Source organism: Centroberyx gerrardi, chromosome 13 (genome assembly GCF_048128805.1).
Source record: "Centroberyx gerrardi isolate f3 chromosome 13, fCenGer3.hap1.cur.20231027, whole genome shotgun sequence".
NCBI classification, from domain to species: Eukaryota; Metazoa; Chordata; class Actinopteri; order Beryciformes; family Berycidae; genus Centroberyx; species Centroberyx gerrardi.
This window is the reverse complement of record NC_136009.1, coordinates 26,106,431-26,131,260: the sequence shown is the minus strand read 5'-3', so window position 1 is coordinate 26,131,260 and position 24,830 is coordinate 26,106,431. Positions and strand designations below refer to the sequence as shown.

The window sequence follows — 24,830 nt, the reverse complement described above, 5'->3', positions numbered from 1 at the left end:
CTATGCATACTGTCGACCAATCAGAGCATTCATTAAATCCTGGGTGTAGGTGACATCATTTACACCAGGAAGTAGATTGGAATGTTTGATTCTGTTGAGTTTTTCTCAGGATGTTAGTCACATTTCCACAATGCTGACAGTTATAAAAATTTGGGAAACTTTACAATAACAAGTCCTCTGTTAAATTATACCATGAAACTGAAAAATGCAATTCTCATTGCACTGAACCTTTAAAGCTTTCTCTACTGTTGCACTCACTGTAAGTCACTCTAATGTAAATGATGGGTTTCATTCAAAAATGCAATACATCCTCTCAATTACATCCTCTAAAATGTTGCTATCTTATAAGAGATAGAGAGAGCGAATAACTTCAATAATATTCAATAATAGTGAGCTTTACTTTCATGCCAGCAATCTTTTTTTACTTTTTTAAACGGTGAGTATTTTATTTTCAAACAAAACTCAAATGTTTTCTGTAACCACAAGCCTTCTGAGACTACAGTACATTGTTCCATGTGTTTCCTCTTGTGTTCCTTTGTTCATTTTTTTTTTGCTCCTCTGCACTCACAAACACATCCAGGCATGATTCATGTTCACATCCAGAGCTAATCTGGACTGCACCGTGGCCTGGAGGCATGAGCCACAGAGGCGGGTGTGTGTGTGTGTATGTGTGTGTGTGCGTGGGTGCGTGTGATATAAAAGGATAAGGGAAGCGTTCTCAAAAATATCTGCCTTCATCATACATGCCAAATAAGCCTTGTTGCCTTGTTTACTTGTACAGTAGATCACAGTACCTTGATAAGGCGGACAACACTGGTTATTATGACTAGCATAGCCAATTTCCCCTTTTTGTTAAACAGCCTTTTACACAAGCAGCACCCATGAAAGCAGAAACATATTTATGGTGTTCAGTGTCATCTCCTTGTTTTGGTGGATACCTGTTGCAGAACACTGTTGTGGTCTAATGCTGCAACAAACTGGAGATTTGTTCCAAAATGCGAGATCCATCATTTGAAAAATATCCCGTCTTTCTCTCACAAAATGATTTATAGCACAAAATGAAAAGAAACTACAGTACACCTTAAGAGATAATAGGAAACCTAAGTACTTGGTTGGTGCCACTCAATATTGTTATCTTTAATTCATCTTCATTTATCCAGGTAGTCTAATAAAAAAAAAAAAAACTTTTTCAATAGAGATCTGGCCAAGAAAGCAGCGTCATAACAAGTGACATGAAGCTGGTCTTCATATTTTGTACAAATATTTTGCATTTCAAAGCTGAAATCCAGTACTGCTCCCCTTCAAGTGAGACTCACGCCTTTAAAAGTGCCTGTTTTGGGTGAAATCAGCAGTTAAAAATGCTCGGTATGCAGTCTGCACTGCCAGACTTTCTAACTCCTACGATATTACTTTCCCCCGGCCCAGATTAAGATCCAGGCTATTTGATTACAATGCAATTGCTGGACGCCCAGTCATCTGTCTCAGTGACAGCAGCTACTGTGGAGAGACTGACTGGGAGGGATGTTAAAATGAGAAAAATATCACTGCTGTCAATGAAAACAAAAACAACTCGCAACGCCACTTCTGTCGATTCTCAGGTTTTTACTCGTATTTTACATTTTAAGCAGCTGGCTGATGCTCTTATCCAGAGGGTTACATGCTCCTTTATAGTTTGGGAAAGTTTCATGACCGTCAAAACCTATGATAACAATTCAAAAAATGCATGATCATCCATCTGAAAAAAGGGTGTTTTCCTACATTCCTGAAAAGCTGAGGTTTTGCAGATAACAGGTTTTCCTCCAGCAGCAGCAACATGTTTCAACATGTTGCTTTATATATTCATCTGATGGGGTGCTTATGTGGCCCAGCAGAGAGAGTGATGGATGGATATGTGTGTAGGTGAGTGGAATGATGGATGTAAGTTTGTTTAGTATGTGTGTGGGTGGGTGTGTGGGTGTGTGTATGCATGCATAATGCACTTGAAACAGTGCCTTAAAGGTGTTGACCATGCTAGTATCCTCATTTAAATACAATGACACCATGTCTTACAAATCTTACTTTCTAAGAACTGAAGCTCATTCTACTGCTGCACTCATTATATGTCCCTCTGCTCTCGCTAAATGCCTCAAATACAAACTGTAACGGTGGATTTAAAGCACACACTCCAGTCATTTTTGACCATCATTTTCCATCCTACTGCTCAGTTCTGATCAAAATCCTATAGGGCCAATGGGCACTCCACTGTTGTTGGGGTCAGTTTTCCTCGATTTGCCCGAGCAAGCAAGATGTAAGTAGCAATATTGTGTAAAAACCGACCTGAGTTTGCGTATTTATGTGTAAACAGAGACCATTTCACATTTCTATAACACCTTCAGCACTGCTCAAACTGGAGCAAATCACGAAAACATCCACTGAAACTCAATACATAATCTCTCCTTTCACATAACAGGGAATTTGAGTAGACCTAATGTTCTGGCCATTACCCAAAACCACCAGCAACAAGAGCTTTCCAGTGATATATTCATTTTTGCAGTCCACACATCCATATTCAACATCTGTTGGATGTTAAATAAACCTTTCTTTTTCAGCGTTTCTTTTATCTTATTTATTTATGGTGATTGTAACCGTGTCAGAGAAAAAAAAAATCCCCCTCCATCAGATAGATAGGCCTACTTATATTTGAAAATATAGTTATAAGCCCCTTTCATACATGGTTTTATTATCTATGCTCTCTAATGGTTTGCATCGTGGACACGTTTGTGTGAATTTGTGCCCCCTGAATAATTTTGGGTGCACTACGCCCCTTGTCCTAAACCCTTTTCCCTTCTTGCTATTTTCAGAAACAGGCGCCTGATTACTTGTGGCTGAGGCGTCATCAGCCCACCAGGCTGAGCGGGCCGAGCGTGGATTAGGCTCGTGTCCGTTTAGCACACTTATGCAACAGTAATCTGGAGTAACGATTTCAACACGTTCACAAATTAGAGCTTAAATGGCAGCTGAGCTGGTGTTCAATGTGTGTGAGTGAGATCACAGGCCCTGTGTGTGTGTGTGTGTGTGTGTGTGTGTGTGTGTGTGTGGGGGGGGGGGGGGGGGGGGGGGGGGGCATTCCAGACTTTGAGTTTATACTAGAAACAAAAAGGATTTCTGCTCGGTGGAAAGGAGAGCCGAGGTGATGTGAGGTGATGTTCATGCTTTGTTGAATACTCGGTTCTGATTGGACAATGAAGGCATTCTGAGGTCTGTTATTTCTGAATAACAGACTGCTGTTTCACATCTAATCATATTACTCTGCAGTCAAGAAGTCACATTGATTCTGTTGATTTCTAATCAAATTCGCCGGTTAGTTATCTTGTGGTAAAAAGACTTTATTGCTTGGTTACTGCAGACAAACACTCAACTGAGGTTAAAGATTTTTACAATGTTACTTTTAACTTGTTCAGAGAGCACCGAACCTTTGATTGCTGGTTAGAGGCTCAATGGCCATCTACCAGAATTGTTTACGTTGCTATGGTTACAGTTCTGCTACAGTGTAGCCATGGATGCTAGCTACAGACATTTCTATGGTTACAGTCCTTCAGAACTATATTTTTGGCAGAAGCTTGCAAAGCTTATTTATCGTCCAGTCACGGCAAGACACATTTAATAACACGTCTAAACTTACAATTGAATTTTTTGGGGAATTTTGATTTTGGTCACATTGCTGCTGTATCAGATCTTTAAACCTAGATCTGGAAGTGATCAGGCTCGCATTGTGATCATAATTCTACATCGCCTGGACGCAATCCAGCTACAACGCATATTAAATCAATGTAAAGAGATGGAGAAAAACTGGGAAAACGTATTATAGACACAGATTTAAATAAATACAGCTACAGGAGATGCATGACGGACATTTTCAGGGCAAGAGTGGACCTATAGCTATAAAATCCAATATCAAGTATCACATCACTTGGCCTGTCATGATGTTAGCCATGCTGACTTTTACACAATTGGATGTCTCTGCTGTCAGAGTGTAAAATAGTATTTTTCCTTCTCTGCGAGCATCGCACTACAGACAATGAAATTCTGCAACAAAAAGTAATTAAAGACAGACAGTTTTATCAGTATTATCAACAGTCTGTGAGGCATTTGCATGTACAGGTTCATATGAAGACAAATGTTTTCTTTCTAACAAACACACACACACACACACACACACACACACACACCTTCCCATCACTGTGGAGTCCTTCCTCTGACAGGTGCCACGGATGTGTCAGATACATCACGCATGTGTCAAACAAGAGTGTCAATCTAAGACTGCCAGTCAAGCTAACACACACACACACACACACACACACACACACACACACACACACTTCTGTCTACAATAGACTACTACTCCATAACTTTGAAGCCTGTTTCAGTAATTTTGCTGGAACAATTAAAGGAGCTGAGTCAGGCAGAGTGTTAGTCAGTCAAGATATAAATGTAATCTTATTAAATCAAATATAAAAACATAGCTTGTGGCATATTACCTACATACATAGAAAAAAGCACTGCTTATACAACAATTTAGATTCCTTGAAGTGCACTAAATCAAATTTAAGTGCATTTTGAGGATCATAAACATGTTAAAAGTAAAACTGTGTATATCATGTTGACATGATGTCAGATAACTGCATCTTGGAAAGCACAGGGTTGAGAAATCTTGGAATTTCAACTTGAACTTCATCGTGTGACACCACTGAACACACACACACACACACACACACACACACACACACACACACACAAACAAGCTTCAACCCTGTATTATCAGAGTTTGTGACGTGTGTGTAGTCTTGTCTCCTGTGTAACTTTGTATTTGTGTCCGTAGTTGCTCTGTAAAGCATTTTGTGACGAACCTGTTTGTTAAAAGCACCTTGTAAACAAATTTGACTTGACCTGACCTACTAGGCATACCTACTGGAATTCCCAGAGTTCATAGCGAGCCGGTGTCGAGTGCCGATACGTGATATCCGCCACCTCGGGTAAACTTTAACGAAGACTCACGGTCGGCATCTGCACGGTGAAACAGGAGAAGCCCAGGTAGCCTATCAGCTGTCTGCCCTACTGCGCTCACACAATGAATTAACAATGGGTGCACCCGGCTCTTAAAGGCCCAATTCGTAACTGCACTGTAGTGTCCCCCGCCGCTGTCTTTGTTTATATTGTGATTTAGTGGATTAACGCTGTTTTTGGTGATAGTGGCTGGTAGTGAAGTGCTGGCATTTTGACCACAAACATTTTATTTCAAAATGTTTTGTCTTTTTTCCAGTTTTTTTCACAAGAAATGTATTGTGTAACATTTTTCCCCCCATATTTTTTTCAAGATTTTCCCCAACAAAGGGGCTTGCTCCAAAATGCATATAGGCCAGTAAGGTTGATTGACTGAGTGGTTATGGGTTGAGAAAGTTCCAAAAAACATACTTTCCATCTTCAAGTCAAACTCCTCTAGAACATATGTGAACACACCCAAACCTAGCCGGTCAAATGTAAAGGGCTACACTACACACACACACACACACACACACACACACCAAAGTCTGCTGCTTGTTTGAAAACACTAAATGGTCATGGATGACTGGAGTGTGCTGCAGGGAGAGAGGGACACAGCGGGACAGACGCACACACACAAAATTTACATTTACATTTACGTATTTAGCAGATGCTCTTATCTACGGTGACATTTTTAATCTTTTATTTAGGCAGGAAGGCTTGACTGAGCACAACGCTCTATCAGCATCACCCTGCTTCACACTCACAGTTGGACCCGTTCACACTTCACTGCTCAGTATAACCACAGTCTTCTATCATTTTGCCACTAAGCAGCTCCACTGGAGTGTTTGTCATTTCCCAAACCACCCACAACATCTCCCAACGCCTTAACACCTTGAAAACTGTCTTTGTTCCTCTAACCTCTGCACAGAGTAACCTGGATATCGGCCATACTCCGGTTAAGGGCGTATTCAGATTACACTGTTTACATTCACCCTGCGACTGAGTCTCCCTGTTGCCATGAATAAACCAGTTAACAGAATACTCCTGTCCACAGCGGGAACGGTCCACCAGCAAAATAATATGAAAAGGTCCAGCCACCAGCTCCCCCCCTCCATCTTTGACTGAGCAGTTACATCTAATACAGGGGAAAGAAATAATGATCCCAGTGGTAATAGGAAGAGAAAGTACTGCTTGCTGCCATGTTTTTTTTTTTTTACATCAATGCTGTGTGAGCCTGAGTTTGCACAGACGGCAAGTTTTTTCAACTTTTGGCTTCAAAGCGGCCCTTCAGAAACCTGCGGGTGACGTCTCACTCACTACGTCCATCTTTTTTTTTTTTACAGTCTATGGTTAGGACTCTCTAACTACTAGCCATCCTTTCCGTCACACCCACATCTTACATTATGTCTCTCTGCCTCTGCTTCGTTCAAGCGTTTTGCTGCGTCGGCGTCTCAGAATAAATTTCATTACATTTGACCTGTGTCTTTGAATGTGTCAGGCTCAGCAACACAGTGCCGCTATCCGGTACCTCGATCTGTTTTGATGATACACTGATCCTGTTTCGTTTCTGCAGTTCCTTTCAGTAGTTCTTCAATTGAACGTCCTTCAGGGTTTTGTTAGTTCTTCAGATCATGAGGATGGAGGATGAGGAACTGTATAGGGTCCAACGTTTTCCTCACTGGCCCGGTTGGGTCAGAAGGTCCCCAAACAAAACAAAAAAACTGCTGCTTTCTACTATTCAAGACATTACAGCTTCTCTATTCTGTATCCTATCACATTGGCAAAAAGTCTCATATTCAGGGTCAGTGCAATGGAGTATTTATCTTCTACTCACTCTAATTTGCTCTCATATAAAAACCCTCCTCTCCTTAGCTCTTATTTATATTTCTTTCCCACAGTAGACCTTTGCAGTCCTTACTATTGGTTTCTTGTAATGTTGGTGATCCAAGAATTTAATTATTATTATTAGTACTTATTCTACCGTACTATTTGTAAATCACTCTGGATAGGGCGTCATGGCGGCTCAGTTGGCTAAGGTACGTACCACTTAACTACAACAGCGAGTGTGAAGCTGGCCTGGGACCTTTGCTGCATGTCATCCCCCTCTCTCTCTACCCAATCTGTCCTGTCTGTCTCCACTGTCAACTATCAAATAAAGGCAAAAATGCCCTCCCAAAAAAGCTGCTCTGGAGTCAGAAATAATCTCATTGGCTGAGTTAAACCTCATGAGCCAAAGAACCACAGTTTTTTTTCTGGCTAAGTAGCTTTAGTCTGAAGCCCAGTGAAAAAGGCAAGAGGTTAAGAGAGGAGGAAGCTAATATCATGAAGTCTGGCACTCTGCTACTAACAGAAAACTAGCCTATAGCTATCTAGGTAAGCTAGTTGCCATGGTCACGAATTAATGAAAAAGAAAACATTGTTATTTATATTTTGACCAGAGTTCTGTTTTTGACATTCAAGTTTGCCAGTTAGCTAACTGTCACTCTAAAAAACTGTGGTTCTTTGGCTCCGCCCATTGAGGTTTAACTCAACCAATGAGATTAATTCTGCCGAAATGTGTTTGTGTGTAATGTTAAATATATAGCCTGTATGTTGATTGGGACCCTGTAATGAAATCATTATTACTGCTTCAACTTATGTAAAAGAAAAAAGGAACCCAGGCACACATTTCAACCACAACGGGTCCTTTTCATGTGAACCAGAACTTCAATTACTATTGCATAATTAATAATTAATAATTAATATTGCATATCACAAGGATGCTCTATTGCTACAATTCAGCTTATGAAATGAAAATGATGAATGCCCCACTGCTAACGTAACAAAAGTGAATGTGTGAAACATCTAGAGCAAAAGAAAGCACAAAACCCTTCCCTAAACTTTCGTTCCATCTTCATTATCCTGTCACCTTTAAAACAACAGGACGTTATTCTACCCCCCTTATACTGTTTCAACACACACACACACACACACACTCACACACACACACACACACTCACACACCATTGTTGGCTTGTAAAAGCTGACTATAGGACTTAACCAAACAGAGCTGAGCTGCCCCCCTACATGCCTGGGAAAAAGGGAGAGTTCCCTGTCACAGCACTGACACACATACAGTACACACACACACACACACACACACACACACACACACACACGCTCAGCTGGGAAGTCCTCTGACCCAGGGGAATGAAACAGCAAATCGACATGAGGGAGAAAGCTAAACAGGTCAGGCACATACAGACACTGTGTTACTAAAAAAAGCTTAAAACCACCTTTTCTGTCTCTGTCTTTTTTTTTACTGCCATCTCTGCCACTATAGGCCTATTATAAATAAATAAGAGAAAGACAGAGAGAGCCTGATATGCCTGCCTTTAACATTTCAGCCTTTTTTCTTTTTCATTGGATAGAATATAGCGGAGAGTGACAGGAAAGATGGGAGGGAGACAGACTCAACATCAGCCACCAAGTTCAGCAGCTCTAATCGCAAAAACACTCTCATTTAAACACACAACTGTGAATAAATGTAAATCAGGTTGTCTCTTAAGTGTCCCTCTGCCTCGCTGACTCAAAGCCAACACGCCAGGCGCTTTCTGAAGTGATAATTAATGAGAGGAGGAGCCTCCTGGCGGGGAGTGAATTACTCTCTCATTACTAGTCAATAAATCAGCCAGGGCCCTCTCCTGAGAAGAGCCTGACCCCGAGAGGAATTATTCATTACCAATACAGGAAAACAGAAGACACGAGTCGCTGTGTTCCGTAAACATAAAGAGGCTAATGTATTCTCTGGTTTGGTTATGGATTTAGTCATTGCTTTTTACAATCTTTCAAGCTATTATCTTTTAAAGAGTTCTTCCCCCCGGTCGAGCTGATCCAATTATCTACCTGATGCTACTGCTGCTCTAAAAAAAGAGTGATGGGACTTGATGTGTGCGTCGCTTCGGATAAAAGTGTCTGCCAAATGGGAAATTATAATTGCAATAGATGTTGCAACAATGGCATTACTGGAAAAGGTTGCTTCTATAGCGGAAACGCAATTCAAACATGCAACAAAAACATACGGCAGACAGACTGGAAACTTGTCTCCTGATCACTGCTTCACAGATCACCCCCCCCACACACACACACACACACACACACACACACACACACACACACAAGTTCTGGCCTCACATTTTAAAACTTGACATGCTTGTTATCATCTGTATTTGCCCTTTGTTGCTTTGGAAATCACTGTGACAAACCCGTTTTGCTAATAGCACTCCATAAATACTGTATATCTCTAATTTATTCCTCATTTATTACAGTCAATTCACTCGCGGCCAGGGCAAAATATACAAGCCGCACACGCTGTTATGTATTCTGAATATTCTTGCTGTGATCTTGATGAAAGGGACGACCTCGCCAGACCAAAGATGCTGTTTGTTATGCCGGCTTTGAGCAGATGAGGAGCAGCTGATGAAAAGGGAGGGGAGGGCGGGGGTATTGTGTAGTGTGAATAAGACACTGGATCAACTGTGTGTGTGTGTGTGTGTGTGAGTATACGTGCATTTCAAGTATGCGCATGTGTTTCTGCCATGTGCTTTGCTTTCATACGGGCCCTTTGTACGTATGTTTGGTTACATCTGAGCGTGTGTGAAGGGAGCAGGTGACGATATTCTCCGAGGGAAGAGAAGCAGCACCGCAGGGGACCGACACACATATGGAGAGTCTAAACAAATGTGCCACAAATGTGGCACGTGATTTTAAGTGTCTGACTCCCTTTTTTTTACATCAATTTTCTTTTTCCACAAGTCAAGGCAATGGTGATTTCTTTCCAAGGTCCTAACACTACACCCATTCATACCTAGCACATTTAAAACTAATCTCAACTCGTCTCTACGATGAGGAAAAAAAAAAAGAATGAGAACTGGGGTGACCTGGAGATTAAACGGTTAATGCACGCCATGTTTATTGACTGCGTGGGAGTGAATTAGGGTTCTTGCTACCACACAGTCCAAGCGGTGGGATCACACTCATTTTTGTGGCCTCTGATCATACTCTCATTTACATTTTACATTTAAGGCATTTAGCTGACACTCTTATCCAGAGTGATTTATAGTTAGCTCCTGGCCTGCAGCCTTTACAGGCTTTTAGCAGCAAATGAGTGAAAAAACGGCAGCTGCAATGAGTGCAATTCTTACTGTAAATATCCGGCGTTACAAGAAACAGAAGTAAAGCGGGCAAGGGTCAAAGTCACAGCACCCAGACTTTGGGTGTCGCAAATGTTCCTGTGCCGCTGGAATGATAATGAATGATGGAGGAGTGATAGGTAAAGAAATGAGGGGGGGAAAGGTAGAAGAAGCATGATCAAGTGCGATTCAAGGCAGAAGATAAAGAGAGAGGGGGATGATGTGATTTTATCTGGGATTTCATCTATCTCCTGTAAGCGGCGGGCCCTTGAAGGAAATAGGACAGCGCGTCTCTGAATTAGCATAATGTCAGACGGAGGCGTTTGGAAGGAGAGGAACAGCTCGAACCAGCAGAGGAACAACGGGAGGCGAGGAGGAGAGGAGAGGGGGAGTTAAAAGTTGTGAGAAAACACATGAAAGAAGAAAAAAAAAAAAAAAGAAGAACACTGCGGTGGAAAACTGAGAATTATCTGCCTCGCATTTCCGCCACACTCGGCTGCAGCTCTGCCAGTGTTAATCAATGATGCCGAAGATCCCAGATAAGCTCTGTGGTTGTAGATGATATCACACAACTGCTTTCAGAGAGCACTCAACCCGTCCAGAGTGGAATAAACACGTCCAAAACTGAGGCACCATTTGAAAAGCGTGATACCTGCACTTAATCAAACCTAAAACAAATTATACTGTTTTTTTAAGGGACACTAGGTAGCATTTTCCCGTGGCTGACAAAATTATACCAATCTGACCGACTGGAACCTCTGTATTTCAGAGAGATTTAATGATTTTTGGAACACATCATTTCAAATAGAGCCTTGCAATGGGCCCTGGTTTTCCTAATGCAGATGGCCTCCAGACTTTACAGGCTTTTATCAGCAAATGAATGGGAAAATGGCTTGTACAACACAGTCCACATTAAGTATAGCCCTAAACTGACATTTGAGTTTGACATTTCGTGAGCTTGGCATTATAAAGTTCACAAGGTTCTATCTGACCTTTTTAACAAAATTGAGTTAGCCACATGCTACTTTATGCTTCTTTAAAGACCCTTCTGGAATTGAATATTTAAAAAGAAAGAAAATACATAGCAATTTTGCCAGCTGGTTTGTCAAATCTTTGATGATCAATATCTCAGAAACTGCACTCCACCCAGATAGAACCTTATAATTCCAAGATTTGTGGTAATCCCGCCTCAAAGTTCACCAAACTAACCAAACACTGCTGTAAAACCTCAGGAAGACAGTCTCCTTCCAACCCTCCTGCACCTAAATATAAGAGCATCAGCTGATGCCTGGTGCCTCGCAGAATCAGCGGTCATCTTAAGAGAGAAACACAGCCGGCTTTGTGAGAGAGGGAGAGATCATAAGACGGCTTTGTCTCTCTCTCTCTCTGTCTCTCCATCCATCTTTCTCTTCCAGGGTGGGCGGTCAGCCGGTCGGGTTGGTGTTTCTCTCTATGGGCTACAGCATGTAATACTGTGTCAGTTCTTGATGAAAATCTCAAATATACAACATATTGCTTTGGACATAAAAACACAATTTAGGTACAAGCAACACATTTCTACAGTTCCTATGCTTCCAATGTAAAATGTGTCCTGTTACCCCTAAAAACTAAATACTAGTTTGATAATTTGGTGGCAATTTTGATTCAATTCTGTGAAACTGTTTTAATAAATTGCTTAAAGAGGACAAATAGTCACACACTTTACTTGGGTTCAAGACATTTTCTGACAGAGAGAAGCATATGTGATTATTTTTTGTCTTTTTCCAGTTGTACTCCAATGGTCTGCACTTAAATATCTCATATTAATTAACACCCTGCCCCAATGCTTGTTGCGGTGGCAGTAGCCTATTAGCTTGTGACCAAAAATCTAGACATGGAAAGTGAACACGGCATGACTTCCCCATCACCCAGGTGCCCTTGAGCAAGGCACTTAACCCCCAGTTGCTCCAGTAGAGCTGCTCAGTGTCAAACAGCAGAAGCCTGTGGTTGGACTGGGAAGTGTGAACGTGTTGAACTGTATGAATGAACTGTATGAAGCAGGGTGTTGCAAAGCTTGGTAAATAAAGATTAAACACACTGACAAAAACTGAGAATACCAGATCACTGAGAATATGAGTGCTGTGCAAAAAAAGCAAGACTCTCCATCGCCCTAAAGTAAGCTGTTCTCTGAAACTGTAGCCAGCGGTTCAGCTCTGGACAGGCTGTAAGGCCCCGGGTCAGCTTAGCGCTCCAATGACAGCGAAATGATGGTGTTATGTAGTGCAGCGATTATCTGTTCTTAAAAACACAGGGTGCTGGGAAGTCATTTCAGGACTCAAAGCCTAAAATCCCCCCCAAGTGACATAATAGCCCACACCGAGTCAGAACTGTCTGCTGTCGAGGCATAACAGGAAGGCTGAGATATTAGAGACGTTTGAGCCCAGCTGAATATCCAGGGAATGCTGGGACAATAGTTTTCCAATTTGGTTCCAGTTTTCCTTCCAGGGGAAACTAACGCTCAATACCACACTAACACCCAATTTACCAATTGAGGTCAAAGTTTCATCTAATGCAAAGAGCATGATGTTAAAACAGTTTTTTTCTAATGGTTAAGTACAAAATGACATTTCCGTTTCCATTTTTTGGACACGTATCCATGACATTTCCATTCCATTTTCAAATTTCAAACTAGCATGAAAATCATGAACTAATTTTGATGATTTTCCCAGGTTTCCCATGACTGCAGGAGCCCTGTAATCCTTTTTATATGTAACAACTCCCTCAAACAAGAAAATATAATTTCCCTTCTAAACAGCTCATAAGACTCTGATCTAAATTGAGGCAAATCTCATTTGAGTCCAGCATCACACAATTTTTGTCCACCAGCATGCAATTTTCAAATTCTATAACTGGTCCAGGTTTTCCACATTCTCGTATGAAACCTGGGACTTTTTGGTAACATTTTACTTGAAGTGGCATTCATAGGGCATTATATTGCATCATAAGCACATCATAAGCACAGTGTGAGTGCATGATAATTAGTATAATCAGAGCATGATATGATAAACACAAGGTGCAAAAGATTTAGGGGAATGAATACGTTCAGGGCGACTGTAGTTAAAGGTGATATTAAATTGAGTGTAGTTTTATGTTTGTCAAATGATTATATTGCAAGAAAAGTTTACCAATGTTTCTGACGGATAATCTGCTTGTGATACATCACAGTGCACTTTTTTTCATGCGTAACAGCCCATCCAGTCAGGAAGAAATGAAGTCTTTGAAAGCACCTTATAAAACTCTGAGGCGTTAATTCTTGGCGATCATCCGTCCCTTGAGGCTTCTCCTATCTGCTCTGACGCAGGCTCACAGCTGCCCTGCTGGGGTTTTCTTTAGGGGGGAAGAGTCTTTCCTGACGGCGCTGGTGCGGGCCGTAATGAAACCCACTAATCTCCATCGGCGTACTGTCTGTGAACTCATAACAGAGCCCACACATTAGACACGCTCTGGTTTCAATCAGCGCGGCACCGGGGCAGACCGCCTCGCAGCGCGGGTCGCCTTTATCCCCGTCAAGAAGCGTAGGTCGAGTGTCAATCATCTGTCTCTGAGTCTTCCTTGCGTCTTTTTTTTTCTTTCTCTGGAAGGAGGAGATCTGGCTCCACACTCACACAACATGCATCTTATTAAAGTAGCAGGCCAAGACATTAGTAGACATTAGAAAATGGTGATTCAGTCTATACCCAGTTCGTGAAAGCTTTTCCATTTGCTGTAACTCAAACTTCATCAACACAAAATCCAGGCTCGGCCCGCACTGTTTGATTGACAGGTGATCTCTGGGAAGACAGCAATGAGCACTTAGCACCAAAGATGTCACCACAATTTAAAAATAGCAAGAAACCACTTTTAAGACAAGACCATCAGCAGTGGAACAACAGCACTCTTAAGTGAACATGGTCTTGTGTAGCTCAATGGGCAGAACAAGGCACCAACACCGCCAGGGTTCAGGGTTTATTTTCCACTGGAGCCATACTAAGAATCCATCCACTCATGGTAATGCACGGCACTCTGGGTAATAGCATCCACCAAATGGCATACAGTATGTAAATGGAATACGCTCCTCAACTGAACAAGAGGAAATTACATCGCTGATCAATGAACGACCGCTAGTACTCAACAAGTCTCCCACCGGGCTGAGTCAGCGCAAGCGAAGGGAAGTTTGACAGTAGACAGCGGAAACTGGTAAGCTCCCTATGACAAAATGCACCTATGACAGTAGTAGAGCTTGAATCAGGCCCTAAAATTCAAGCCCAACAGAGCCTGCACATTAGCTGCATCAAAACAAATCTGATTCCAGTCCCTGTAACTTTAGCTAAGCATGATGGACTCGTCTGCACTCTTTGCCTTGATGTACCTTGTCTAATGTTCATACCAAAAGAAGAGATAGCTGACTGCGGTTTGCCCTCGGTTCATTTTGTTATGCTAGGATTTCCAAGCATGAGGAACTGCTGGCTATCAGATGTCAACATCCGTCTCCTTCTACCCATAAACCCTTGTGTTTTGGGGTTGTTTCCTGTAGTTGGTTCGGATTACGTTGTCAGTCCCAACGAACCGCACCGCATTTCTCTTGTTAGACGACTGAGACTTTTTCAGCCGTTTCGGTGCGGGTATTTTTTGCCGCACAAGTTTGAATGGCGAACTAAATGAGAAAACACTTTTGAATAAGCCGCTCTAAACATGCTTGGTCTTGAACGCACCATTTAAGACTTGAACCTCCTATTAGAGGCTAGATGTTGTCTAGTGGTAGCAGTAGCCTACACACCCACCACAACTACAGTCTAAGACAACAACAAGGCATACAATTGTTACAAGATACAATAATTATTGATTTAAAATATTAAAATAGCTTGTTGTTGTTGACGTATACAAGCACAGTTCTACTTCAAACCACGCAGGCCTGTGAAAGGCTCTGCACAGTTTCTGAAATCCAAAAATTGGGTCTGTACAGTTTCTGGGAAAATCAGTTTATATGTAATGGTTGGCTGTTGGCTGAAAATAGACAATCCATTTAGTAGACACTTTCCAGTGTGAATGGGTCAATTGTAATGCATATTAGCATGTGTCAATGGAGGGGGCTGCGTTCCATAGTTGCAGTTTCTTTCATGCACAGCCTGAAAACAAAGACTAGCACAAAGGAGTCTGCCCTCATGAACAGGATGTTGTCTGCTGCACCATATTTCCCTGCAAGCCACATGGGACTGAAAACGCACACATGCCTCCTCCACGTACCAGGCTGCACTAATGGCTGACATGGGGTTTCTGTCAGTCACTCAATATGAATATGAACACAAGCAGCAGCCATTTCACCATGATGTTTGACACAATATGTGACCGAGGTGCAAGTTTTACAAAGATGACAGGAGAGGTCAATTGAAATAGACATCAATTTCCTAACAACAGTCACCATAATATCCTATAGGGACTGTGATGGTGACACTATGGCATCGCTACAAAATATACCTGTGTCATTTGATTTTATCTCAAAAGGTATTCCTATAATATTCCAACAATACTCCTATAGGGATGTATAGTGTGTCTTTGGTAGTCAATAGCTTATAATCATCCTCTCATATGATCTCCTATAACTATAATATCCCTATGATATTCCTATAATATTCCTATAGAGACTTATACTGTGTCTGTGGTACCAAGTAGTGAGTTTATAATGACATCTCCTACCATGAAATCCTTATGATATTCCTATAATATTCATATAGGGACTTACAGCATGTGTATACACAATAATGACCTTATGCATTTTATGGTATTGGGTTTTTTTTTTATCTCTTATGGTATCACTATAATATCCTTATAATATTCGTATAGGATTTATGGTTTGGCTGTGACATTTGCATAGCACCCTTCTAAAATTCATCATCGGATTAGGCTACTATAGATCTGTTTTGTTGTGTTTGCTTTACATGCCACAGGGGATAAAACTGTCTCTCTAGTGCTTATCATCATCACGTGTGTATCACTCTGGATGAGCTGAAGCGGGTATTTTTTTAATGTTCTTTTACCGTCGACGTTCTCCCTGTCGCTGATGTGCTGCAGGTTGCATCCCGTCTCCTCCCTGCTCAGCTCCGGCTCCTGGTGGTACGACTCCAGCCTGGAATGGGCATTTCTGCGGAGCTTGGGGCTCGCGGACACGCAGCAAGAGGTCGTGCTCCCCATCCTTCCCTTTTATCCACCCTGGAGGTCGGGGTGTATAAATGTATCTAACTCCTTGCGCTGAACTGAGAGCCGAAACGATGGATCACCGCCCCCCGCACACGCACGCACACCACAGCCGGTCACCATAGATCACCAGAGCGCGTAGGGTGCGTCCGCGCCAGCGCCCATGGGTCCTGTCACGCGTCTATCCTCGGACAGGCTCTCACAGAGGCAAAATGTGGTATTTCCACCGGGATGCGTGTAATGGCTGTGCGCTACCATCGGGGCCGAGCCGCCACCGCTATCCGAGGCATCGCAAGACAGGATGCACTCATGCTCGAGACAGGGATGAGCGGCGATAGGCGCACACAGCGGTGTGTGTGTGTGTGTGTGTGTGTGTGTGTGTGTGTGTGGGTGTGTGTGGGTGTGTGTGTGTGGCTGCCTGTCAGACAGCAGCAGCGGCTCCGAATCCACAGAAAAGGTTCCGGTTCAAGTGGGTGGTAACGAATCTGGAGAGAGAGAGAGAGAGAGAGAGAGAGAGAGAGAGAGAGAGAGAGAGAGAGAGAGAGAGAGAGAGAGAGAGAGAGAGAGAGAGAGAGAGAGAGAGAGAGAGAGAGAGAGAGAGAGAGAGAGAGAGAGAGAGAGAGAGTTTTAGCCTAATAAACAAAAAATCAATAAATATGAATAGTGATATTTATTTATTTTTTATTATTAGGCTACTGGTCATCTATTGTCCATAATATAACTCCAATGGATACTATGATGCCTTGGCAATATGTTTCTTTCCTGTCATGCCAATAATGTAAATTTTAATTGAAGTGAAAACAAAATATGTATATCTACAGAGAGAGCGACATGCAAACAGACAAAGAAAAATAGTGTGTGTGTGTGTGGGTGGGTGCATTTCTATATGTTTGAGGACCAAATGTCCCCACAAGGATAGAAAGATGAGGAAAATCCTCCAAAGTGAGGACATTCTGCTGGTTAAATTAGGGCTAGGACTTGGGTTTAGGGTTCAGTTAGGGTTAGGAGTTAGGGAATGAATGTAGTCAACTAAAGTCCTCACAAGCATAGCAGTTCAATTGTGTGTGCGTGTGTGTGAGGAGTGACAAATATTGTGATATGCTGTGTTTTAATCTGATAATCTGTTCTGGGCATAATTCGGGAGCAAAATGTCAAACCTTTTATCTCAGTCCACCAGCGTCATGAAGAGATTCACTTTGTTTTGATTATGGAAGGCATCCAAGGTTTGTCCTGATGGAAGAAAGCCAAGGCGTCTGCACTCAGGGAAGAATGGAGTTGAGTTGTACTACAAACATTTCTCAGAGGCAGAGCTGCTCTGGAGCCAGAAATAATCTCATTGGTTGAGTTCAACCTCAGTGGGCGGGGCCAAAGAACCACAGCTTTTTGGAGGCAAATTAGCTAACTGTCAAACATGGTTGGCAACATCTCTCCAGGTGAAACTCCACTGTAAAAATGAATTCACATGTGAAGTGTTTTGTGTTCATGTAGGAGGAGGTAAGCATCGATGTTGTTGTGGTCACCACCAATAGAGGTCACTAAAGGTCATAGATCAATTAAAGTATGATTCTGACCATGGTGAATGTTAAGCCCATTTTCCAGAGTGACTCCTTTCCCTTATGAAATTACTTTGTTATTTTATTTTATTTGTGGCAACCTACAGCTAGAGGGATTTTGAAAATCTCTTAGATATAAGAAGAATAAGAAGATTGAAGTCTTGGATAAAAAACAAGCTTTTTCTTATACCCAGGTCTGACTGATCTGTACGTCTACATGTGGAAGCTCCAAAGGGACACTAGAGGGCGTTGATTTGGTCAGCTGGCCATCCTAGTGTCCCAAAGACTTCTATACAAAACGACCTAGCAACTGCTTCATTTTTTAACTCAATGCAAATACTATTGTTAGTACTGCTCTGGTACTTACTACTGCTACTACTATACTGCTACCACTACTACTACTATTACTGCTGCTGCTGCTGCTACTGCTACTACTGGTATTTACTACAACTACTACTACTACTACTGCTACTACTATTACTACTATAGTGTTGCTACTACTACTACTACCATGACTACTACTGCTACTACTACTATACTGCTGCTACTACTACTAAACTATACTGCTACTACTACTACTGCTATACTGCTGCTACTACTATTATTACCACCACTATGCTGCTAATACTACTACTACTACTACTACTACTACTGCTACTGGTACTTACTACTACTACTACTACTACTACTACTACTATACTACTGCTGCTACTACTACTATTGCTATACTGCTGCTACTACTATTACTACCACCACTATGTTGCTATTACTACTACTACTACTACTACTACTGCTGCTACTGGTACTTACTACTACTACTACTACTACTACTACTACTACTATACTACTACTGCTACCACTACTACTACTGCTATACTGTTGCTACTATTACTACTGCCACTACTACTACTGCTATACTGTTGCTACTATTACTACTGCCACTACTACTACTGCTATACTGCTACTACTATTACTTCTGCTGCCACTACTACTACTTCTCCAGTTGCTTACAGCTAGCCTACACTTTTTCTCCAGGAAACATAGCTTTCAGTTTGTGTTTTTTGGTTTAAATGTTTCTCTTGCAGTAGTGTGTGTTGTACAGTAGAGGTCCTCCTTGGCTGTCACAGCGAGGTCCTGTCTGTGTTACTGCAGGCCTGCTCTTCCAGCTTTAACTCACCGCTTGTGGGCGTTTTGTCTCGCCGGTGGAAATTTCCACTCCAGCCACACTGGACTAAAGCCCAGGAAGATGTTTCAAGGCTACAGCATGAAATATTAAAAAGACTCCCACGCTGTAACTTCTCTATTTTGGTTTGTTGTCTGCATATAAGCAGAGGAGAGAGAGTGTTCATGCAGTGGAGTTACAGTTGGGTTCAGTGCACTTTACAACAGCAATTCACCTGCTAATGACTACTCTACTGCTCAGAAAGGATAGAAACCTTTTCATAGCCATTTTCTATTTTCAAATATTGTAGAATTGATTGAATCTGAAGTTAAATGACCTCAACCCTGATGGAACAGAGCAGCTCTCCTTAGAAAACTCACATGATACAGTATGTCATGATGATGTTCAGTTGGGACATCGCACAAAATATTTCATCAATCCATTTCTAACGTGAATCAAAGTTGACCTTTATATAACATTCTGAAAAGATAAGAGTGATGCTGCAGTGTTGGGGAGCGATAAGGTTTTCTCTTTATAAACAGCAGTTTCAAGGTTTTCCTCAGAGGCCTTTTTCTCCTTTTCATCTCATTCACTGCTGTGTGTGTGTGTGTGTGTGTGTGTGTGTGTGTGTGTGTGTGTGTGAGAGAGAGAGAGAGAGAGAGAGAGTTTTTATTTGGACGGTGTGTGTGTGTGTGAGTGCATGTAAGAAAGACACACACTTTATTAAATATGAGGCAAAAAGACCAATCACACTTGAATCAAACTTGACACAATTATCTGCACCCTTATCTTAATGAACACTGTAGAAGTTAATGCTATATTCCCTGGGGTTGCTATGGAAACTCGTCATTTTCATGTGCAGCTAAAATAAATCTTTGAAAAACTCATTTAATTTTATCTTGAGTCCTAAAACCTTAGTTTGCACAAAATAAGTGCACCAATCTGCCTAGCGTGACAGACAGTTTCACTTGCTTCAGTACAGCTGAAGTCACACTACCTTATCTTCAGAAAAAGAAAATTTGCATTTTAAGAGTGAGTAGGAGACTAAATGACTTGTTTAAATGGAGACTTATTTGAAGCATGTATGCTGCTCTGCACATTACACAACACAGACCATGCATTGTGATTGTGATACCCGCTCCATGAGTGTTTATATAAATAAAGAGGACTAGACTAGACTAGACTAGACTGTTAAAAACCACAATATACAAACATGTATTATCTAACACAAATGGTATCAGAGTCCGGGCCAGAAAGCGAGTTTTGAAAGCCAGGAATCTCAGCACCTGGCGAAGGAATCATTGAGTCATTGGTATTGATCCAACAACCCTATCAACCCTCTGCAGATATATCATGGTCTGTTTGTGCTTTGGGGCAGTAAAAATCGTACTCGTTGTAAAAATGTTGTAAATGTATAAAAGCAGCTAGCAGCTCTCACACACCCCTCTTCCCTACTGCAGTTACTTCGATTTAGCGCTCCCTCTCTCATGTTATTGCTTAATTATGTATTCATGTCCAGCAGGGGAATGTTCATGAAAGCATTAAGACATTTACCAGCGCACAAGATCTATTCCTTGACGGCGGTGACCATGTAGAAACCTGGCTCGAAGATTAGAGGAGAGAGCAGGTATATATGCCTTCCATCGCAGATACTTCACCGCACCTCCAGAGGGCTCAACACTGATGTCTGGCATCCTAGATAGAAGTGTTGCATGGTTCAGGTGATCCGCCCCAGGCAACACACGGCCGTGCAACAGTGTGAGCAACTGAAGGCATGCGGCAACAATGTGGCTTTTCTCCTCCACTCTTGACGTCAGCGGTGCCTGCGCGCTGCATATTGTGGTTATGACCTTAGCTCCAGCAGGCTATTCAGCATTTAGTTGCATAACTTTAGCTTTGACGTGAGCGCCGGTGGATGGGTTACTGAATGAATGAATAAATTAATGAGTTAATGAATCTAAGGGTTTGCGATAGACGAGGCGATTCTTCAGGACGTGCAGACCAGCAACTCTCCCCACAAGAGGCAACAGAGTGAGCTGAAGGGTCAAATATTTTCAGATGTTTCCTGGCAAGAAGGTGCTGCTCAGACGTAATTAATGCAACTAAGGCAACTCCTTGATTGATTAATTGATTGATTGGTTGGAAATTTAAAATACATAAGATAATACAACATGACTTACTTCCACTGTACCCCTTGAATGAGTGCCTTGGCCATTGTTGCCCATCTTTGCCCAAAAAGTTGCCCTGCATATCGCTGTCTTCAGGGTCTGCAGGGCAAGGTTTGTGGTTTGTGCTGTTTAAAGCTGAGCTGGACAAACTTTTTTTTGTGTAAAAATACACCCGTCTCATCAGCCTAAATCACAAAGTGTGGCTGCAGTAGAGACAAGTGTCCCATCCTCGCTAACTGAGACCCTGTAGATTCTCCCTGTTTGCCCAAATTAAATTATGGACATTTCTTTTTTTCTCTCGTCCCTTTGGTATCTTTTGATATGAAGCATCACAGACCGGCAGTTTGCTGACGTCACGTTACAGGATTTCCGGGTATTGACGTTTGAAAATCTTTAGTACCTCTTGCAGCCATTTGGAGGCGCCAACATGTAAATATGCTGCTTTAACTAGAGGGATCACCTTCATAGAAAGCTGGCTTGGATGTTAGAGAGAAGGGAGGTGGGAGAGCGATATGCAGCCTGCACTCTGCTGCTAAAAAAAAATCAGTCCATATCACAGTCATAAACATTTGTATATTTTATTAGATAAACAAAAATATTTTGGGTTTTACAATTCAAACAAGGAAGTACACAGAGTAGACTACGCCTGGTCAAACGCTAGAGCCACTTGAAACGGCAAAAAACGATGTGCAGAGAGATTCGACTCAGTTGACATGATAGAAAACCTGAATTACTTGCCTGAATACAGAATTTGACAGAAGGGGCGTTCCTGCTAAAAATCAAACATCTTGGCTGGTACTCAACATGGCTGCCACAGGATGCTTCACACTGTTGTCATGGAGCTAAGCGGTGGCGAATACACAGCTTAGACGGTTGATGTGTTAAAAAGGCTTTCAGTTTCAGTGGACATTCAAGTAGCAGTTGTGTTCAGATTTGTTTAGTTGTAGCTGATTTGCACAAAAGGAAAAATATGTAAAAAAATACAGAAAAAAGAAGAGAAAAAACTGAGAGGTACAACACAGAGTTTCGTGATTTAGAAACAATCGATGCTCATATCCACGTCAATGTTATCAAATATTCTACAGCAGCCAAACCAGACGGCCATGTTTCATCAGGGAGCGCCCATTCTGTCACGTGCCAGTCTATAGGCCTAACAATAAAATATATTCAGTGGAACAGACTTGTCAACTAAACATAAAGAGAAAGCAAGCAGGTTGCAAAATCACCAGAAACATGAGCGCATGAAGCTGTATTACCGTTAAAATAACATTTGTATTTACATAAAGATATCATTGGCATCACCCTTTAAACAGAGTTTTTTTTTGTATCTAGCTGTAAGCAAATGAAGAGTTTCATTCCGTAATGAGATATCCGACATTCAGAAAAAACAAAAAAATAAAACGAATGCCTGTTCCTACAAAGTGTGCATGGAGGTAAAACACATTACGAGTCAGCTTAACATGTTTGCTTACAAAATAGTTACATTTGTGATGATAGAATAGAGAAATATATTTTTGATATATTGACCAATTCATTATTAGGTAGCATTGTTTTGTCTTTTTATAGGATATAAAACATCACAGAATGAAACCCTTTGAATAAATCACAAACAAAGGAATAGAAAGTCTGATAATATCCACACTGACATACTTTCTGTGCTTTTACTATAGAGAATATAGTGCCCTGACTTTGCAAAGACAACAATCAGCTCAGTTCAGTAATGAAAAAATAAAGCCTGTTTTGGACAGACAGTTATACAGGCTGTTGTGAACCGGTTTCTGAGTTAGTTAAAATCCCTCAGAAATGATTAGAAATGCATCCTGAACTGATGCACTTTGTGGATAAACAGCCAAACGGGAGGATTTTCATGACAGACCGTGCTAGTTCACTCAAGTTTCTTAAAATGAACGAAAAGACGTAATTGACCTCACAAAGAACGTCTATAAAATTGAAAAGAGGGGGTGTTGAAATCCAGGAATTCAATTTACCTGACAAAACGCAACTCTCAAAGAAAGACGGGTTTAGTTCATTTTGTTTTTGCATGAAGGAATGCACGAAACAACCGACAAAACAGAAGCATAAATGACACAAATGACAAATAGGTATGACAGGTAAATGCAGTGGACTTGGCTTGTTGCAGCTGCTGGTGGACCTGCGTAGCTTGTGTGCACCTCATCTGAACTCTTGCTGGTAAGCGAGACCCGGCTGACCCCGCGAGGTTTTTCTTAATCTCTGCACTTTGAGCGGTTACATTTTCAGGAAACACCCTTACTTCCTCTTCCTGTTCCTCTTCGTCCGCCGGCTCTCACTGGCTGGCTTTCTCCTGCGCACAGCGGCAACAGCAAGCGTGGCGGGGCGACACTTGTGTTTTCACATGCAAAAGAGCACAAGATAAGAACGAGCGCGAAAACTGGCGAGCTCAAGCTTTTTTTCGAATCCCTCCCCCCCCCCCGGACCGCTACTGAATTCGGTGTAAACCAGGCCTGAGCGAGCAGAGAAACAAAGACGGTGAAAGCAGTTTTTGTTCCAGAGTCATTTTTTTTTTTGTTTTGCTGTAGCAGTCTGTAAACGGCACCGTGTGTGTGTGTGCTTGTCTTCAGTAGGAGTGCCCGTGACCGCGGCCGGCCCGCCGCTACTCGGCTTTGTGGCAGTAAATGTCCTTGAGAGCCTTGAGCTCTTCAATCAGGGTCTTGTTTTGGTTTTCCAGCACAGCCACGCGGTTTTCCAGACACTTGACGTACTCTTTCTTTTTCCTGCGGCACTCGCGGGCCGCCTCCCTGGAGAGGAAAAGGTGGGAAAAAAATCGGTTTGAGTCCTTGGGATGAAGACATAGTTAACGCTACAGACAAGACACAAGCCATGCACAATCCCAGAGAGCTAGCAGAAGTTTGAGGCTGTCAATCATTCAGATGTTGTCAGCAAGCAGCTTTCACAGACTTCTACCTTTTCTCCCAGGCTTTTTATTCTAGGGATTATTCCAGGGAACACAGAAATATTTGTTACATCTTCAGTCTGGGTGCTGTGGCTTTGATCCTTGCACTTCTTACTATTGGCGGCTTGTCATGTTGGCAAGCAAAACAATTTAAAGGATAATATCGACGTTTTTTTTTGTGTCTAGGTTGCCCCTCTACTTTCTATTATTGCCGCTGGTGTCTGCACACAGTCGGCAATAGTTGGAGATATCAAGGCTTGAAGCCATTTGCTGCCATTCATTCTTGTACAGTATGAAAAACAACTTCCACAGGCCTGAACGTTGCCCCAAGCTAAATAATCCATTATGGTAAACATGAAGCCTTCGTTTGGTTTCTGCCTTATCGTTATTCCACTGAGCCCCAGTTGAGCGTTTTCATGAAATCCGGTTGCCATGCGGCGTGATTCATCCCTACTTAGCAGAAGCACATTTTCATTCCAAAATGAGTTTCACCGTTTGAAAAATCGGACATCTACTCTTACGCAATGACTGCTGGCTGGAAAACAATATTCACATTGGAATACCATTTAGGGCCATTAGTTCTCTGAAGGCTCTTGCTTCTAATGACATATG

General features: G+C 41.9%; 2 protein-coding genes across 5 annotated transcripts in view; both read right to left on the bottom strand.

The window, feature by feature from the left end:
- LOC139920683 (cyclin-Y) overlaps positions 1-16,650 on the bottom strand; it is a 45,352-nt gene extending 28,702 nt beyond the window's left edge. For both annotated transcript variants that reach the window (XM_071910733.2, XM_071910731.2), the window contains exon 1: positions 16,247-16,650. In XM_071910733.2, the coding sequence (XP_071766834.2) occupies positions 16,247-16,400 (154 nt within the window). In that variant the 5' untranslated portion in view covers positions 16,401-16,650. The remainder of the gene's footprint in view (positions 1-16,246) is intronic.
- Positions 16,651-21,850: 5,200 nt separating this feature from the next.
- crema (cAMP responsive element modulator a) overlaps positions 21,851-24,830 on the bottom strand; it is a 492,677-nt gene continuing 489,697 nt past the window's right edge. For all 3 annotated transcript variants that reach the window (XM_078287567.1, XM_078287566.1, XM_071922144.2), the window contains one exon: positions 21,851-24,063. In XM_078287567.1, coding sequence (XP_078143693.1) covers positions 23,919-24,063 — 145 coding nt within the window. In that variant the 3' untranslated portion in view covers positions 21,851-23,918. The remainder of the gene's footprint in view (positions 24,064-24,830) is intronic.